The sequence below is a fragment of the Phodopus roborovskii genome, unplaced genomic scaffold (genome assembly GCF_943737965.1).
Source record: "Phodopus roborovskii unplaced genomic scaffold, PHOROB, whole genome shotgun sequence".
NCBI lineage: Eukaryota > Metazoa > Chordata > Mammalia > Rodentia > Cricetidae > Phodopus > Phodopus roborovskii.
In genome coordinates, this window is record NW_026126637.1 from 378,606 (window position 1) to 398,759 (window position 20,154).

Here is a 20,154-nt window from a genome sequence, read left to right on the forward strand (position 1 = left end):
AAGAGCACCTGAAGTACTTCAGACTGGCTCATACAGGAAGGAGATAACATACGAAGTTGCTCAAGCTGGGTCACAGCTGGAGCCATGTCTGTTATTTCAAAATTTTCAACAGTTTTGTGGTATAGCTCAAGTTAACTGCTTTTCTTAGCCCTTCTAATCTGCCACCTTGCTCTTGACTTGACCAGAAACAAGATTTATATAGTGAATGAATGTTTTGTGCAGATAGAGTACATTTCCCTGTGGAGTAGAAGTGCCACTGTCTATCAGGTAAACTCTTGAGGATTTACTATCTGGTGTTCATTCTCTCATTGGGTTTGGGCTTACTTTTCAGTTCATTACACTTTCTCTCCTCATTCTCTCTAACATTTGTTGTGAGATTAGTTGGTAACAGCCATTCTGCCTGGAGAGAAGCAGTACTTCAAAGTAGTTATTGTTTGCATTTCTCTCTTGGTGGTTTAGTAATCCTGGGGTCATTTGTGTTTCTGTCTTTGAAAAGTGTCTATTCAGTTCATTTCCCCATTTGTTGATTGGTAGTTTTGTTTCCATGTTACTTAATTTCTGTATTTCTTGGTGAATTCTAGATTTGAGCCCCTATCTAAAGTGTCACTGCTACAGATTTTCTCCCACTCTGTGGGACATCTGTGTGCTCTGCTGATTGTTCTCATTGATAAGCAGAAACTCTTATTTTCATGTAGTCCCATCTATTGATACATGGGGTTAGTTCCTAGGCTGTTGGTGTTCTTTCTATTTAGAAAGTTTCTTGCCCACAAACAATATAAAATATCTTGGGGTAATGCTTATCAAACAAATGAAAGACCTATATAGCAAGAACTTTGTGTCTTTAAAGAAAGAAATTAAAGAAGATACCAGGAAATGGAAAGATCTCCCATGCTCTTGGATAGGTAGGATCAATATAGTTAAAATGGAAATCTTGCTGAAAGCAATCTACAGATCAAGGCAATCCCCATTAAAATCCCAACACAATTCTTCACTGACCTTGAAAGGATAATACTCAACTTTATATAGAAAAACAAAAGGCCCAGGATAGCCAAAACAGCCCTATACAGTAAAGGAACTTCAGAAAGCATCACCATCCCCGATTTTAAGCTCTACTATGGAGCTATAAGTCCTGAAAACAGCTTGGCAATGACACAAAATAGACAGGTAGACCAATGGAATCGAATCGAAAATCCTGATATTAACCCACACACCTACGAACACCTGATTTTTGATGAAACAGCTAAAAGTATACAATGGAAGGAGGAAAGCATCTTCAACAAATGGTTCTGGCACAACTGGATGATGGTGTGTAGAAGACTGCAGATAGATTCATGTCTATTGCCATGCACAAAACTCAAGTCCTGATGGATCAAAGACTTCAACATAAATCCAGCCACACTGACTCTCTTAGAAGAGAAAGTGGGAGGTATCCTTGAACAAATTGGTACAGGAGACTGCTTCCTGAACATAACTCCAGTAGCACAGACACTAAGATCAACAATTAATAAATGGGACCTCCTCAAATTGAGAAGCTTCTGTAAGGCCAAGGACACAGTCAACAAGACCAAACGGCAGCTCACAGACTGGGAAAAGATCTTCACCAACCATACATCTGACAGAGGGCTGATCTCTAAAATATACAAAAAAACTCAAGAAACGTAGTCACCAAAACAACAAACAACCCTATTAAAAATGGGGTACAGAACTGAAGAGAGAATTCTCAATTTAGGACTCAAAAATGGCTGAAAGACACTTAAGAAAGTGCTCAACATCCTTAGCCATCAGAGAAATGCAAATCAAAACAATTCTTAGCTACCATCTTACTCCTGTCCAAATGGCTAAAATCAAAAACACCAATACCAGTTTATGCTGGAGAGGATATGGAGAAAGGGGAACACTCCACCACCACTGGTGGGAGTGCAAATTCAAACAGCCACTTTGGAAATCAGTATGGCGGTTCTTGAGGAAATGGGAATCTATCTACCACAAGATCCAGCAATTCTACTGTTAGGCATATACCCAAAAGATGCACATTCATGCAACAAAGACATCTATTCAACTATGTTCGTAGCAGCATTATTTGTAATAACCAGAACCTGGAAGCAACCTAGACATCCCCCAACTGAAGAAGGGATAAAGAAAATGTGGTACATTTACACAATGGAATAGTATGCTGTGGGAAAAAAAAAAAAACAAAAAACAAAAAAACAATGGAATCTTGAAATTTGCAGGCAAATGGATGGAACTAGAAGAAACCATCTTGACTGAGGTAACCCAGACATAGAGGAAAGTCTCAACAGCCTACAATCCATACCTCCAGAGAAGCTAGGAAGCAAGGAGGACCTTAAGAGAAACATACTTGGTCTCTCACAGAAGGGGAAGGGACAAGATCTCTTGAGCAAATTGGGAGTGGGCGGAGGAGAAGAAATTAGGAGAAGAGAAAGGGAGAATAGGAGTGGGGAGGAGAACATGAGGGAGCAGTAAAATTGAGTTAGGGGAAGAATAGAAAAAAAAGGAAAAAAAATACCATAATAGAGGGGTCCATTATAGGTTTAAAGAGAAATCTCACACTAGGAAAATGTTCAGAGACCTACAAGGATGACCCCAACTAACAATGTGAACAACTGTGGAAAAGCTACCTAAAATGGCCTTCAATGATAATGAGATTGATGACTACCTTATATGCCATCATAGAGCCCTTATCCAGTAGTTGATGGAAGCAGAGGCAGACACCAACAGCTAAACACTGAGACAAACTCCTGGAATCTATTTGCAGAGAGGATGAGCAGAAGGGTCAGGACCAGGTTGGAGAAACCCACAGAAACAGCTGAACTGAACAAAGGGGAGCTCATGGACCCCAGACTGATAGCTGGGAAACCAGCATAGGAGTGACCCAGACCCCTTGAACATTGGTTTCAGGAGGCCTGGGAAGTCTATGGTACCTCTGACAATGGAATCAGAATGTATCCCTAGTGCAGGAACTGGCTTCAGGAGGCCATTTTCCTGGAGGGATACTCCCTTGGCCTAGAGACATGGTGGAGGGCCTAGGCCCTACTCCATGATTTGACTGACTTTGATGATCCCTCATTGAAGGCCTCACTCTCTGGGGAGTGGATGTGATGGGGGGATGTGGGTGTCATGGGAGGGAGAATGAGAAGTAGAGGGACCTGGGATCAATATGTAAAATAACAAAAAATATTAAAACTTAAAAAGGAAAAAAATCTACCTAAATTAGCAGTATCTTTTAAAGAACAAATAAATATGATGTCAGCATGGAGAGTCCTGGGAACCCAATTGCTACACACCAATTTCCGGTATCATTTTTCCACCGACACTGCTGCAGCCACCATTGGTGTCCTTATGCTTCTTCTGGGCATTCAGATTCTGTATCTGAATGTACCATTCCTTTGCTTCTCAGCCTTTGTTAGTGGTGGAAGATATGGTGGTTGCCATGAGTCCTTCGAGGCTGACCCCTTTCACGGTGATGATGGCTTCCTGGGTCAGGACAGTTATTTCTGGGTCCTGGGGGTGTGGCTTGTATGTGAGTGTCTCATCTACTGAGACCATATTTGTAAATGAGATGTTGGTGTACTTGAGCTCCATTGTCTTCATTACTGGATTAACCACAGAATGTTCCTGCACATATTTTCATTCTTGCTATACCAATAAGAGACTTCACAATGGAAGGTAGGCCCCACTCTGTGCTGAGCAGTCTGCCTGTGCAGCTTCAGAGGTTTCAACATGCCTGTCTAAAACATCAATGCAGACCATGCTTGAGTTCATGGGGTTTGGGTATTTCTGCATTGTGGCCATGGTACCCATTCCCCATTGTTGGTCAAAGACATGCTCCAAAGTCCAGATCTTCATGGTGCCAGCCTCCTGCCCATTGTCCTGCAGCATCCTGGAACCATAAGGCACAGAGGTTCACAGGCCCTGATCAGTCCAGGCCAACTGAAAAGACCATATTTTTTAATGTATCTTTTGTCTCCTTTGCCAAATATTAAGTGGGCCTGGGTTAATGGTTTTCTTTCTGGGGGCTCTATCACATTCTCTTAACCTACAATAGTGCAGATTTTCTCTTGGGCCATTTTTTGAGCTACATTGCAAAGCTCTGAAAAAGAACTAGAATTCTCAGACAATTTAATATATCCTTTTATTGGCAGAAAATCTGTCATTTCTGAATATATCCACACTTATAGCTTCTATATATTTTTAGAAAATTTTGGATTATATTAAATATGGCTGATGCTGATTTTTCTACCTACTTGGTAGTGGCCCAATATTCTCATAGAATTAATTCCATATACTACTTGATTTTATATGTTAAAGTTAAAATTAACAGTATACAGTGTTGTTATGTTCCTTTTTACTGTGTTAAAAAACTCCAGACCCTTTACCTATCTAGTTAATCATAAATTTTGCCTTCTTTATCTAGCCCTTTGCTCTTTAATGGTGTGACGTTAGACTAGAGTCTAAACATGAACTGAGCCTGTTACAATGGAATCATATAAGGCCCTAGAACAGACAGGATGATTCAATGTCAATATTTTAGCATGTACTTCAGGCATAACATTTCCAAGCACATTTCCTCATAAATTTTCTTTCTGATACATGTTCACTGTGATCCTTTGCAATTTAACACAGCATCCATAACAGACAGATAACTGTGTCCAGACTTTAAATTTGTATTATTTCATGTATATTGCTTGTGATATTGTTGTGTCATCCCGTTTTCACAAAGTTAGAAAACCCATTATAATGTGACTATATTAGAAATCATCTTTTTGAGTAATTATCTTCACTCATCTCATTCCCTAATTTCCTTAAGTCTCCTAATATCCAGGAAAGCACTCTGTCCAGTAGAAACACAAACTACTTTTTGTTTCAGGCTCTGTTGACATTCAGGGATGTGACTGTGGACTTCTCCCAGGAAGAGTGGGAATGCCTGAACTCTGCTCAGAGGACTTTATATATTGATGTGATGTTGGAGAATTACAGCAATCTGCTCTATGTGGGTAAGAACATTTTGCTTATAGAATTCCTAAGTCAGGTTTTGTATGTACTGACTCTCTATGTTGTGAACACTCTATTAGGCTGTCTTGGAAACAACAGGAGACTAGGGAATGCTTGACAGTAGAAACTTTTTCTTGGTGTGTTTTTCTATCTCTTCTCCATTTTATAGTTGTCATGCATCCTTCATTTGGGTTCTGTGATACATTCAGAAGCCCAGTAGCATATAATGTTTCTACTCATTATCTTAAAGCTCCATGTCTATCCTTGCACTTGTCATTGTTATATTTGTGACAATAATTCAGGATAGGCAAATTGCAAATTCCCCCTAAACATGCTGAAGATTCTGACAGAAATATCAATTGGGAAATCATTTCTATATTCCTCTCTTTATATACTGAGAACAGTACTGTGTTAGACATCTGTATTCTTTCTAAAAGTTCTACCATGAGTCATGGGCTATCTCACAGAACACATGTATGCAAGGTAGGCCTGATACCTGTCTGAAACAAATGAGATTCCCCTGGAATATGGAGAGGAGAGTGTGGAGGATGTGTTAGGGAATGAGCAGGACAACAGTGATGGGTTCAAGTAAAAGAGCAAGAAAGAACTAACAATGCTTTTACAAATTCAGTTCCACTTGAAAAGATTTTTGATAATTGAATTTACTATAGTGTCCTGACCCAGGGATTCATCCTTCCTGTTGTAATCTGTTGTAATTATATATACATAATACATACATACATACGTATATTCCTTTTGTTTTTTTGGTTTTTTGTTTTGTTTTGTTTTTGTTTTTTGTTGTTTTTTGAGACAGGGTTTCTCTGTGGCTTTGGAAGCTGTCCTGGAACTAGCTCTTGTAGACCAGGTTGGCCTTGAACTCACAGGGATCCACCTGCCTCTGGCTCCCAAGTGATGGGATTAAAGGCATGCGCCACCACCTCCCAACCTCCTGTTGTGATTATTAGAAGATGTGTTTTATTGCACCTGAATTATGGTATGACTTTATACAAGTACAAAATACAATTTTATTTGACTATTCTGGTGTCAGGTTGAAATAATTTTATAAATTTCCAAGTTTAACAAGAGTAAATGAGGTAAGATTATTCTGTAATTACCTTCCTTGCATGCATCAATGGTGGATAGAAATTAACACTAGCTTCCCATGATAGTCCTGCTGCTAATGATCAAGAGCAGTGGTTCTCAACCACGTTACAACTCTTTTAATAGAGTTTCTTATGTTTTGTTGACTCCCAATCATAAAATTGTTTTTGTTGCTAATTCTTGACTGTAACCGTTCCTACTCCATCCCTACTAAGTGATGCTTCAGTTCCTAAACCATTGGAAATAATGTATATTCAGACAGTCATGATCCACAGGTTGAGAACCAGTGACTTGGAGCTTCTGATGTGATACTTGCTTTGCATCTTTTACTTTTGAAGAATCTAACATGTTATTTAGGAAAACAATATAAACCCTTTAATGTTTTCCAATAAACCTTTAATCTTAAAAGGAATTGGGTATTGCTATACATTAGTAAGTAAACATTGTGAACCTGGGATTGGATTAACTCTTCTTTATCAACTTCTGAGAAAAAAGAAACTTTAAAAATAGCAACATATATTCTAAATATAATCAGTCAGTAAACTCCCCAAGCTAATTAATAATTCCTCAGTTACCTGCTTCAATTTCCTTGAAGACTATCACTCTGTTTTTGTAAAAATCCATAAATTACAGTGATTTAAAAAAGTTGATTGTTGTAAGCTCTATTCTAAATAGTTGCTAAATGATTTATCATAAGAGAGAACTTATGGAGAGAATCATGTATCAAATGTTTAATCTTTGAACAAACCCTATTAATCTGAACTGTACTCATTTTCAGAGAACTATTGCATATGTGATCCTGTCCATCAACATGTGAAGACAGAAAGGGAGTCTTGTCAGTGTGGTGAGCTTGGGAAAATGCTTCATGACCCCTCCAAATGTGCACCTTATAAAACAAGTAAAACTCCAGAGAACTCTAATAACTATACATATAGTAATCACAGGGATGCCTCTCTTGACTTATCAAACCCAGATAGACATGAAAGCATGCACACTGGAGAAGAACCTTCCAAATCTAAAGACTGGGAGAAATCTTTAAATTTGTTTTCTAGTATTACTCAAGATCAGAGAGTCTACACTGCAAACAAAGTGCACAGGCAGGGAGAATATGATGAACATTTTGGCTCTACATATAGTTGTTTGCAACAGAAATTCTACATTGGAGAGAAACCACACCAGTGTGGGAAATGTGGGAAATTCTTCAGTACTGCCTTAAGCCTCACTGTACATCAGAGAGTTCATACTGGAGAGAAGCCTTACAAATGTCAGGAATGTGACAAATGCTTTACTGTGAAGTCAACTCTTACAAAGCATCAAAGAATTCATACTGGAAAGAAGCCCTACAAATGCAATGTTTGTGACAAATCCTTTACCCAATGCTCAAGTCTGAAAACACATCAAAGACTCCATACAGGTGAGAAACCTTACACATGCAGAGAATGTGGAAAGTCCTTTCATCAGTCCTCAGCACTTAAAAGCCATCAGAATATGCATACGGGAGAGAAGCCTTACAAGTGTAAGGAATGTGACAAATCCTTTGCCCACTATTCTAACTTCAGGAGACATCAGAAAATCCATACTGCTGAGAAACATTATAGGTGCCAAGAATGTGGTAAAGTCTTTCATTGGCTTTCACACTTAAGAAGACATTACAGACTCCATACTGGAGAGAAGCCGTACAAATGCAATGAGTGTGATACTTCCTTTACCCACTATTCATCATTTAGAAGGCATCAGAAAACTCATTCTCTTGAGGAAATGTACAAATGTAAAGAATGTGGTAAGTCCTTTCTTGACTTATCACATCTTAAAAGGCATTACAGAATCCACACTGGTGAAAAGCCTTACAAATGTGAGGTATGTGAAAAATCCTTTACCTTGAACTCAACTCTTAGAAGGCATCATAAAATTCATACTGGAGAGAAACCTTACAAGTGTGAGGTATGTGACAAATCCTTTTCTGTGACCTCAAATCTTAGAACTCATCAGAAAATTCATATTGGAGAGAAACTTTACCAATGTAGGCAATGTGACAAATCCTTTATTCAGGACTCATATCTGAAAACACACCAGAGAATTCACACTGGTGAGAGACCTTACAGATGCAGAGAATGTGGAAAATCATTTCATCAGTTGTCAGCACTTAAACGCCATCAGAAAATGCACACAGGAGAGAAGCCTTACAAATGTAGGGAATGTGACAAATCTTTTACCCAGGATTCACATCTTAGAACACATCAGAGAATTCATACTGGAGAGAGACCTTACAGATGTAATGAATGTGAAAAATCTTTTACTGAGTGCTCAACTCTTAGACAGCATCAGAAAATTCATACTGGAGAGAAACCTTACAAATGTATGGAATGTGACAAATCCTTTTCACGTAACTCACATCTTAGAATACATCAGAAAATTCATATTTTCTAGAGACCTTTAAATGCAAAGAATATGACATCCTTTATCCTGATTGGAACCTTCGAAGACATAAGAAAATTCAAATTAGAGGGAAAAAAATACCATTGCAAATAATGTGACATAGCTTTATCTGGAATTTTCTTCTTAGAAATCACAATAATGGAAACAAAGATAGAAAACTTGTGAATGTTTTTAATGAAGATCTAAATCTTATAAATTGCAGTGTTTATATGAAAATAAAATTCTATGGATAAAGTGGGGGTTTTTGTTGTTTTTGTTTTTTGTGTTATTGCATTGTATGTATTTATATGCACTACATGTAAGCATGGAGCCTGGAGAGGTCAAAAGATGTCATCAGATCCTCTAAAGCTGGGTTAACAGAAAATCGTGACCTGCTATATATGTTTAGAATTGAATACCAGTCTTCTGGAAGAGTGGCCAGTACTCCTAACTACTAAACCATATCTCCAGCCCCATGTAAAAGGTGTGATAAAAACAATTATTGTGTTCAACTCTAAAAATTTATAATAATAGTTGATGTGGTGGGGCAAACCTTTAATCCCAGCACTCAGGAGGCAAACCTGAACACCTCTGTGTCAAAAGCCATTCTGGTCTACACAGTGAGTTCCAGAACAGCAAGGATTACATAAACACTGTCTAAATAACAACAAAAAAAAAATCATAAGACAAAATGTAGTAACATTTAAAAAAAAAAGGTGACAAAGCCCTATAGTTTTGCTGTACATTGCAAAATTCATAGTTCTGAGGAATCATTTGAAGGTATACCATATATAATCCCCATGTGTGAAATTTCACCCTTGGGATGCATTCAGTTTGATAAATTATTTCCCCAGTGTCAAAATTGCCCACATAATAGTAAATTCAAGGGTTTGAACCAATAGAAAGTCTTTATTAGCCACCAGTGACTACACTGGGTGTTTGAGATCCTATTGTAGTTCCTAGCCTTTCTCGGGGTGAGCTATTAAGCACAAAAACAGTGTTCTGCATTGACCAACTTCATTTAACAAAAACAGCCAGGTGCAAAACTGTGGAAGCTAAAAGGCAAGGTTAGTACGTTTTGAAATTTTCCCAGAACTATATGAACTTTGATGGATTAGGCCTTTGTTTAGTATTTGGCAGGTGGTGGTATCTGTGCTGAGTTTTACAGCCTGGATGATACTTCCATTATGAAGTCAGTTGTGTTAAGGTCTGGGGGCCTACTAAGGTTGGGGCCCTGTTACACTTACTAATAGCAAGAAGGTGAAAAACTATAAAGAGATAGGCTGTGGGTGTGATAACATGGGGATACTTATATACAGCTTGCAAACCCCCAAAAGGCTAAGGTTGTGGTGGTGCATGTCTTTAATCCCAGGACTCTGTAAGCAAAGGCAGACTGTACTGTGAGAAATCCTGTCAAAAAGAAAGCCCCAAGGGCATACAGAAATTCATTTTGAAGAACTAAAGAAAGATGGGGAAGTAAGTATCCACTCTACTCTAAAACAATATAACTTCTTTTAACAGCTACTTGACTCTTGTGGAATGAAAGATTCATAGGACCTCTCTCCCACTTAAGCCATGATGAAATGGTAGTTATCCCAATCACATTCAGTTGCCTGTTCTTATTACTTTCTGAACAGTTAGGAGTCTGTGCATTACCCACTACTGACTACAAAGGAGACTTCTTTCACCAAGGTTGAGAGTAATATAGATTAATAAGTATAAACATGAATCTACAACATGATCATTAACAAAACACTCTTGCAACCAAATTGTTTTGGTAACTTCAGCTACAAAATTCACCCCAAAAAAGTACTTGCAATGACATGTTTTGTTTGGGGTGCCTCTGTGTACTCCCTGACCAGTAAATCCTAGGCAGATAAAAATTAACTGGCACAGAGAATGTCATTTCATAGGTCTGGTGTCTGGGAGCAGCATTACTTATCCTTAGATTACCTCTGTTCAAAGTTTTAGAAATTGTATTTCCTATTAATTTGTAAGACAGTGGATTTCATACAGCTTCTTCATAATCCTTTTGATTGACCCACCCACTCTTCCTCCTTTCTTCCTGTTCCATACCTTGTTGAACATTTAGTATACATCATCCAGTGCTCATTCTTTTTAATACATGTGTTCTATTATCCTCTCATATTTTTCAGTTGGATTGCAAAATGTTAAGTTCTAATGTAGCTTCTTCACAGACATCTCACTTGAGTTGATATTTCAGCAGTCCCTTTTCTTCCCCATCACTGTAATACATATTTGAACCATTCTGCTCATGGTATTCTGCCTTCTAATGTCATGTAACCTATATTCTACTATCCACCTTCTATTCTTCCATTTCCCACTAATGGCCCATTTCTAGGTCGATGACTTCTAGATATATTCTTGTTAGAACACACAAAACTGCACGTTTGAAGCTATGACATGAGAACATCATTTATCAGTTTATCATTTATCAGTTGCCTATATTTTCATCCATATTTCAAACGTACATTTTTTGTTTACAGCTGAGCAATATTGCTTTCTGATATGTATCATATTTCAATTACTTATGTGTCAGGTTCCATTTCCTAGATTACTTGGAAATAAAACAGCATGAACATAATGTACAATTACTCATTGGTAAGATGCAAAGTCCTTGGAGTTCATGTCCAGGAATGCTTACTATGTATCAGTTTCCTCTGAGATGAAACCCTTCCATTTTGGAGGAAGCTCCTTAAAACACAGGATATTAAAAGAGAGGGAAAGTTATGGGATGCTCTGATGGGAGGCGATATATTCAGTCCTGCAGGGAAGCTTCTAAAGATCAAAAATAGACAATAGGTTCAAGAATTTGCAGGAATGGGCAAAATTCACTAGTGCCCTCCTGCCTCAAGATTATATAATGAGTAAGGACTGATGACACTCAAGACAAGCTTAGCTGCACAGATGCTCAGACCAGCCACCATGCCTGGATCAGACAACACAAGCTGCCTGGAGGAGGTAGTGAGAGGCATGAAGACACTTCCAACCTCCCTTGATCTGCAATCAAGCTGTGCAGGGATCCTCAGGTTTCCAGCTTCATTAGTCATCACCCTCACAGGTCTTTGAGTCCTTTGTGATTCTATGAGTAATCCTTCACCTACACTTGTTACTGCATACCTATATGTCTATGTATATAGTTATGTATCCCTAAATACAATCTGCCAATTCCATATAATGTTACTTGCACATATGTTTTCAAGGCTGGTCATTTGGTGTTGAATAGCCAATTATCATGTTCTATCCCTGGGGGAGACTATTTCTCCTGCTCCCAGTATTCCTCAGTTGCCTGTAGTTCTCTGTGCAGGGTTGAGGCCTTGTGGGTTTTTCCCCCATCCAATTTGGCATGGCCATTGTTTGTGTCCTTGCTCAGCTTTCATTTGGGTGGTCATGTAGTTAAAATTTTATGGAAATCACTTCTTGCATTGTTAGGAGACAATTTCACAGAAAACTGCCTGAATCTGTGGTTATTGCAGTCTTTCTAGCCCCTCTTCAAAAAATGTCACGTGAGCCTTAGGTGCAGGAGTATTCTATAGATGGAATCATAGGGCCTGGCCTCCACAACTCTGCATTTTCAGTAGCTGTTGGTTTTTATAGTGGTCTCTGTTGCAAAGAGAAGCTTCCTTAATGAGAAGTGATGAATACACTTACCTTTGGGTACAAGGAAAATGATTAGATTTCTGTGAGGGATTGTGCAGGTTTAATAGCGGTGGTTATAGGTTCTCCAAAATTCATGTCTTCACCAGCACTGAGTAGGGAATGACATTTCCAGTAGCAGTCATGTTTTCCTTTCTGTGAAAAGGGTCTTACGTCCAATTAGAGAGCTGTTGGTTATCACCAAGGTCTGCTTGCCACTACTGCACCCTTAAGGTTATCCTGCCATGAAGATCTTTGATATGGTTCATAAGCATCGTAGCTGCCCAAGACTGGGAGCTTACATGGTGCTTCTGGTAGCATAAATGCTATTCTTTAGGGAGGAGTTTGCTTTATTTTGAGACAGAGTCTCTGTGTGTATTGCTAGCTCTACTGTGTAGACTAGGCTGGCATAGAACTCAGAGTTTTTGATACTATCTCCTGAGTGCTGGGTTTAAAGCTTGCATGGCCTTGCCCAACTATACATAATTTTTTTCCTGTCTTGAAAATTAATGAAGGTAACTGCATAGCATAAATGATAGACATGAGTAATCAAGTATATCTACTGACATTAAAAACTTCCTCCCACTTAAATGGAAACTCTCATTGAAATTAATCGGTTTCCAGGTGCATACAATATACCAAATTAATAAAAAAATAAGGTAAATAATGTAAACAGAACTACAAGTTGAAATGAGACTGAAGCAATTATAAAATGCCCCTTAAGACAACTTTAGAACCAGAACTACAGGATTCTATCAGATCTTCAAAGAAACACCAATAGTAAAGCTACCTAAGCTACCTAAAATACTTGTTAGTATTACCTGATATTAAACCAGATAATGATACAATCAAAAAGAAATTAGGAATTGATGGGCCATTTTAAAAATATTATCACCTATTACACACACACACACACACACACACACACACACACACACACACACACACACAGAGAGACTCTCCACTCTTACCTCCTATCTCTCTACTATCCTGGTCCACAATTGCAAAAAAAAAAAAAAAAAAAAAAAAAATCTACTGTGTTCATCTCCATTCATTTAGCTTTGAGGCCTGCTGAGATTAACCAGGGCCGTCTATGAGCTACGTGTTGGAGCTTGCTTGCTCAGTAGAGGACTGCAAGCTAAAGGCAGTTATTTTTCTCCTACAGTGCATCCATAGCCAGCATTTGAGAGGTTAAGGGTGGGGACCTGTGAGCCTTTCCCTTTCCTAGACTGACTGTGGCCTAGTGTGAGGTCAATGCGGGTTAAGTACAGTTGCTGTTGATTACTGATTACAACAGCTGTATGGAGTCTAGAGAATGGCATGTCTTAGCCCTCCCTCCTCTCTTCCTTCTTATTTCCTTTCCTCCTCCTCTTCCTCAGGGTTCAACTTTACTTCTTTTCTGCATCTGGGAGAGCAAGAGTCTCTGCATCCTCCTGGGGGTCGGTGGGGGTAGTGTGTGGGGAGGTCTAAATTTTATCTCGAACCACCTTTAGTATGAATCGCAGAAGACAAACTTGTTCCTGAGTTAGTAAAATGGCAAGACCACCATGTAGTGGTGAGAGGCATAAAGTGCAGAATGAACTCATCCCTGGTCTGTTAGCAATGGGCTGACCGCTGAATTCTTGAGGCATCTATTTCTTTTCAAAATGCAAATCCCTGAAATCTCTCTCCCTAAGGCACAGTTGAAGTATTTAGTTCTGGCTTGTCATGTCTGTGTTAGCGATGGGGCCCAGGCAACTGAGTTTAGCTGTTATCGTTTGGTGTAAGAATGTAGCCCGGGAGGCTGGCAGTCAAGTCGAGGCTATGCTGTCTTTTCTCTGAATGTTCCAGAGCTCACTGTGGGGTCAGATCCTGGGTGCAGCGTCGTCCTGGATGCAGCTCTGGTCTAGGCTGGCAGCAAGCGTGTGTGGAGTCTGTGCAGAGCGGGTCCAGGGCAGCCTGACAGCTGCAGCTGTGTGGGAGGCAGCGGGAGACAGAGTGGGAGGGACCGGTTCTGGCGGGGAAGGGAGGGCACGCACTCTCACCCGGAAACAGCTGATGGAGGAGGTTGTTTGCCATTGGTCGGGTGTAGAGGAACAGCCTAAGTGGGAGGGGCTAGAGCGCTGACGTAACGGAAGCTGGGAAGTCGCTTTAATGAGGCCAGACAAGTTGTAGTGAGGAGCCGCAGACAGCAGTGCCCAGTGCCCGTTCCCTGTCGCTGCTCCGGGTCCTGCACGGTGTGGAATCCTGTGCTGCAGATCTGGGTGCGGAGGGCACGGCGGGTGCCGCGGGGACCTGAAAACTCCGGAGCCGCAGTCTCCACGGGGGCGGCCTGGGAAAGTCACAGTCAGCAGCGCAGTGGCGGGAACCGCAGCCCGGCGGCCCTGGAACCTCCCAGGTGAGAGGAGCTGTCTGAAGTACTGCTTAATGCTGAAATATTGTATGTCTATTAACCCTTAATTGTGAGGCTTGATTTCCAGGTTACAAGCCACTTGAGGCTCAAGAGTGGCTAGGCTAAGGGTCATAATTGCCATTTGTAGCCCCCTTGAGGCAGGAGAATAGTCAGGTCCTGCTTTACAGGGGAAAGAAAAATGCCTAATACCGGGCCACAAAATCCCAGCAAATCCCTAAGTTTACTCCAAGACCAGGCAACAAAATCTCTCCAATCCCAGTCCACCCTGGAAAGCTCTGTCTCCCCTCAACCCTCTCCCAAGAAACTATACCAAGTCAACTTCCTGCTCAGTTCTTTGCTAAGTTCTCAGAGTTAGGCTGTGTTTCCCTCCCAATAAATCTCTTCTGTGAGTTTTGTTTTTCAGTCTGACTTGTGGTATTTCTTGGCCCCCAACTGCCAGGATACCTTTCCTTCAGCACTGCAATGCCTGCCATCTTATTGTAATACTTGGCAACAGTCTCTGTCCTAGGGCAGGGCAGGGCCAGAGTTCTTCCATTGGCTTATTACCCTACAGCAATGCCTGCAGATTTAACCAAATCCGAAAATATATTTTTGAGAGTTCCACAGGTATGGTTGTAAACATTAACATTTAAAAATAAACTTTTTAAATCCACCATTAATTTTCCTACTGAGACATAAGCATTCTGTGATGTAAATACAACATTGTAAAAAGTGTCTTTGCCAGGCTTGGTGGCACACACCACTCCTGAGTCAGAGACAGGTGGAACTCAGTAACTTGGAGGCCATCCTGGCCAACATAGTGAGTTCCAGGACAGCCAGAGCTACATGGTGAGACCCTGCCTCAAAAATAAATAGATAAATAAATAAATATAATTATAAAAATGTGGTTTCTAGTGCTGAGTTCTTAATGTTGCAGTTTAGAGGCTAGAAAACCACAGTACGCTGTTTGAAGGTATTAAGTTATAGTGTATTCACAGTTAGAAAAGGCATTCATTATAAGCCTGGTGGTGGTGGCTGCACACATCCTTAATCCCAGCACTCCAGAGGCAGAGGCAGGTGAATCTTGGATTTCCTTGCCATCCTAGTCTACAGAGTGAGTTTAAGAACAGTCTGTGCTGCACAGAGGAACCCTATCTAGGGGGGAAGGAGAAAGAGAGGAGAGGGAAGGAAGAAATGAAAAGATATTTTAATATAGAACAATAAAGAAAGCATCTTTTGAATAAATGTGATCATTCACCTATATCAGAAAAATGCCTACAATAGTCTTTTTGTCTCCTTACTTCCAGAAAACCACAGTGGACACATGACCAAACTGTTATTTTTTTATTCTTACGTTTGTTTTGTTTGAAGTCTGAACTCACTGTGTTGCTCTATCTGGCCCAGAATTCACCATGTAGACCAAGCTGGACTGGAACTTACAGATTTACACCCACATCTGTCTTCCCAATGCTAGGATTAAAGGTGTGTACCAATACAAGTGTTCAAACTTTTGTGTTTTACATTGTGGTTTGTTGACAGCTAGTAGTGTGACTGTGGACTTCTTCCAGAAGGTTGGGTAGTGCCTTGACCCTCTCCCCTGAGGACTCTGTACAGAGACTGGATGTTGCAGAGTTGCAGCAGTCTGGTTTCTGGGTGAGAATAGTTTGCTTGCAGTCTTCCTTGCTCCTCAGGGTTTCGTGGCAAACTAACCTGCAAGTGTGTGTCCCTTTGGGAGATGTAAGACTTCCAACATTTGTGGTCTGTGGCAAATTTACTAATTCATTTGTGTATAATATTGTCAATTGTCATTCCAGTCATTCAGTTCCATTTCTGCTCCTGAGTTTTAACCGAGCTGTGACTGAGATTGGGATTCAAGTCATACTCGCTGAAAATGCTTTCTAAATATTTTCGGTATTCTGACCCTGCATGACAATTAGGGAATCATCTGTAGACTTCTCTCTTCATCTGCTGAGCACAGTGCTGTGTTAGAAATCCAGGTGCTTTCTAAAAGAGTCTTTTCTCACTTGCAGCACTCACCGATCACCCAGACCTGCTCACTTGGGGAACAAAAAGTCCTCAAAGGTGAAGAGAGAGAGGATAGCAGCCAAGGATCCAGGTATGGTGGAGGAATTGGTGGAGGGATGGCAAGGGGTGCAAGTGAGTGTGTAAGTGGGACATGAAATCAGTTTTGCCCAATTCTATTGCACTAGAAATAATTCTGGAGACTTTCAAAGAGGAAGGTCTCACGGTTATCCCATTGTAGGTGTGAGAACAGTTTCTACAGAAGAATTGATAATGGAGGCAAGTACAATTTTATATGACTAAGCTTGGGAGTGGTGCTGTCCTCATTCGTTCACATCACTGGCCATGTCTTCAGACCATTATTAAATCATTTTTATTTCTATGATTTAATGTGTTACAAAATGATGAAAATTAATGCACAACTGTTACGGAATTAGCGAGAAACCTGGAACTGAGGAAATTCCCGGGAGTACGCAAGGGTGACCCCAGATAAAACTCTAAGCAGTAGTGGAGAGGGTGCCTGAACCGGCCTTCCCCTGTAGTAGTCAGATTGAGGACTACCATAATTGTCATCATTGAACCTTCATCCAGTAACTGATGGAAGCAGATCCACAACTAACCCCAAGACCAACTTCCCTGAGTCTAGTCAAAGAGGGAGGAGCGATATAAGTAAAGGGATCAAGACCATAATAAGGAAACCTTCAGAAACAGCTGACCTGAGCTAGTAGGAGCTCATTGATTCTGGACTGACAGCTAGGGAACCTGCATAGAATTGAACCAGTCCCCCTGTATTTCAGTGACAGTGGATGGTTTGGGCAGTGTGTGGGGCCACTGGCAGTGGAACCAGGATCTATTCCTAATTCATGAACTAACTTTTTGGAGCCCGTTTTCTATGGAGATATACCTTGCTCAGCCTAGACAAAGAAGAAGGGCCTAGATCCTGCCTCATTGTGGTGATAGAACAAACTTTATTGACTCCCTATGGGAGGCCTTACTCTCTCTGAGGAGCAGATGGGGGATGGATCGAGGGAAGGTAGAGGAATGGAAGTGTGGGGGGGGGGACTGGGATACTGGGATTGGTATATAATAATAATAATAATAATAATAATAATAATCATCTTACTCCTGGAACAGTAAAATGTGCTGTCTCTCTGAAAATGAAAAGAGGATTAAACCTTTAGGTTTATATATTGTTTTCAGAATTTTGGAGCTTTGATATTCTACTATATTCTCTACTTTTAATTATTACCACTTCCCTGGATGTTTTTAATTTTACACAGAACTATTTGTTGGTTCCTGTTCTTGTATCAAGTGTTGCTCCTTTGTGTTGCTCTGCAGGATTCAGGATTCACGGTTTCAGACCATACATGAAGGTCTGTGATTCATTGTGTGGTAGGGGAGAATTGAACCAGGTTCATGTTCTTATATGTGGTCTACATACCTTTCCCAGTGCCTCTGTAGGCTGTCTAGTCTGTAAACACAAGATCATGGTATTTTGGTATCATTCCTATGGTCATTGCTGGATTTGCTGCTCTACTACATTGGGCTGTTTGTCCGTCTTCCTCCACTCCCATGATTCTGTTGGTTGTGTGGATCTGCAGTGTTATCTGGAATCACATTGGGATAGCTTGAGCTTTATAACATTTTATATCTAGATATTTATGTTTTATGTATATGAGTGTTTTTGTTTGCATGTATGACTGTATATCATGAGCATCTTAGAATTTGGATTTTGGACAGTTGGGCACCACAGTGTGGGTTCTAGAAATGGAACCTGGATCTATGCAAGAAAAACTGGCACTCATAACCATTGAGCCATCTGTTAAGTATAATAGAAAATGGTATAGAACCATTCTAGTCATTTTTTATGTAGATGATCCAATTATCTTTCTCTTACATAAGCATTTATTATTTTTTTAAAAAACTTTTTCTTAAATTGTTGTTGTATATTTGTGTGTATTCCTAAACATAAAAATATAACCTACTCTGTATGTTTTCAGGGAAGAATACTTGATATTGGATAACCGTATGGTGTGCTTTTCTCTGGGGAAAACTATTTCTTCAGCTCTCGGAATTCTTTAGTGTTTTGCTAGAATTGAAGTCTAATGAGCTTTTTCCCTTCCATGTTAACATGTCTCTTGGTGTCCTTGTTCAGCTCATGTTTAGCCAGCCATTTTGTAAGATTTCATGCACGTAGCTTCTCTGACATTCCTAGGAGAAACATTGTGTTGCTTATGTGTCAGTGGAGACTGAGCATCACAACTCTGCATTTGACTGATTGTGGTTTTCTATAATAATCTCTATGTGTTGCAAAAACAACTTTCCACGATGAGGATGAGGACTATATTTATCCGTGGGAATAAGAATAAATATTTAGAATGTTGTTAGGGATTATACTGATTTAGTAAAGTAATGATTGTAGGTTCTCTTACAAGATGCTTGACTTCCCTAGCACTGGGGAAACTGGCTTGGTTTCCAGTACCCGACATGAATTCCCTCTTGGTGAGAGGGTCTTAATCCAATTAGAAGCTATTGGTTACCACCAAGGTATGTTTGCCACTCTTGTACCCTTAGGGCTATCATGCAGTGCAGCTCATTGCTGTAGTTCATAGGTGGCATAGCTGGGTGGGACCGTTGGTTGGCTCCCTCCTTTGGAAGCTTGCATGTTGCCTTCTGGTACCATGAAAGTTAGTCTATAGGGAGGAGGCTTTAGGTCATATCCATCTTGAGTCCTCTGGGTTTTCTGTCCATAATATTCAACTTCTCCAAAAATAGGGACTTACTCACCTTCTACCTCTGGGAAGGAAAGATGAGCAACAGCAATAATCTGTAATGTTTTGGAAATGTCTTGAACAGCTTATACCAACAAGTTCAAAACAGGCTTCGTATACCTGGTGTTGGTGGTTTTATTAAAATATGTATGGCCCTCATGGGGAGGATTATCAGTCCAGATGAGAACTTGACATTTACACATTAAACATATATGCTTATACAGACTTATATGTATTATAGGCATTTTTAGGTTATGACAGTATTATGATTCCTTGTGACTGTTTCAGACATACTTACTTTTATTTTACCCTCCTTCTGTGTTTATGTCTGACCCTTCTCCATAATTAAATCCCTCCCTGTTTTTCTTTTCCTCCTTCAGATCACTTGTTCTCTCTTAATTCCCCTGTTCATTAGTCCTTCAGATACCACAATTCTCTCATTTTAGTTTTCTGGTCACTGCAGTCACTCCAGGTTGTATATTCACATTTGAAGATTTGGAGCTAGAAACTTCTTATGAGAGAGACCATGCAATGCTTGTCTTTCTGGATCTGTGTTACTTTACCCAGTGTGATCCATCCACTTAACTTCAAAGCCAAGATTTCAATTTCTTTGCAGGTGAATAGTATTCCATTATGTTTATGTACCATATTCTCACTATTCATTTTTCAGTTGAAGGACATTTAGGTTGTTTCCTTTTTGTAGCTATTGTTAATAGAGCTGTAGTGAACATGGCTGAGCAAGTATCTGTGGAGTAGGATGTCAAGTCGTTTAAATGTATGCCAAGTAATAGAACAGCTGGGTCA

General features: G+C 40.0%; 1 protein-coding gene and 1 pseudogene across 1 annotated transcript in view; one reads left to right on the forward strand and one right to left on the reverse strand.

Annotated features, from left to right (window-relative positions):
• Positions 1-20,154, forward strand: part of LOC127239095 (uncharacterized) — a 37,797-nt gene that overhangs the window by 8,591 nt on the left and 9,052 nt on the right. Inside the window, 5 exon segments of the mRNA XM_051207885.1 lie at positions 4,889-5,015; positions 6,893-8,535; positions 14,017-14,270; positions 14,330-14,563; positions 16,588-16,714. Of these exon segments, the coding sequence (XP_051063842.1) occupies positions 4,889-5,015; positions 6,893-8,535; positions 14,017-14,270; positions 14,330-14,563; positions 16,588-16,714 (2,385 nt within the window).
• LOC127239119 (PRELI domain containing protein 3B-like) lies at positions 3,318-3,867 on the reverse strand (annotated as a pseudogene).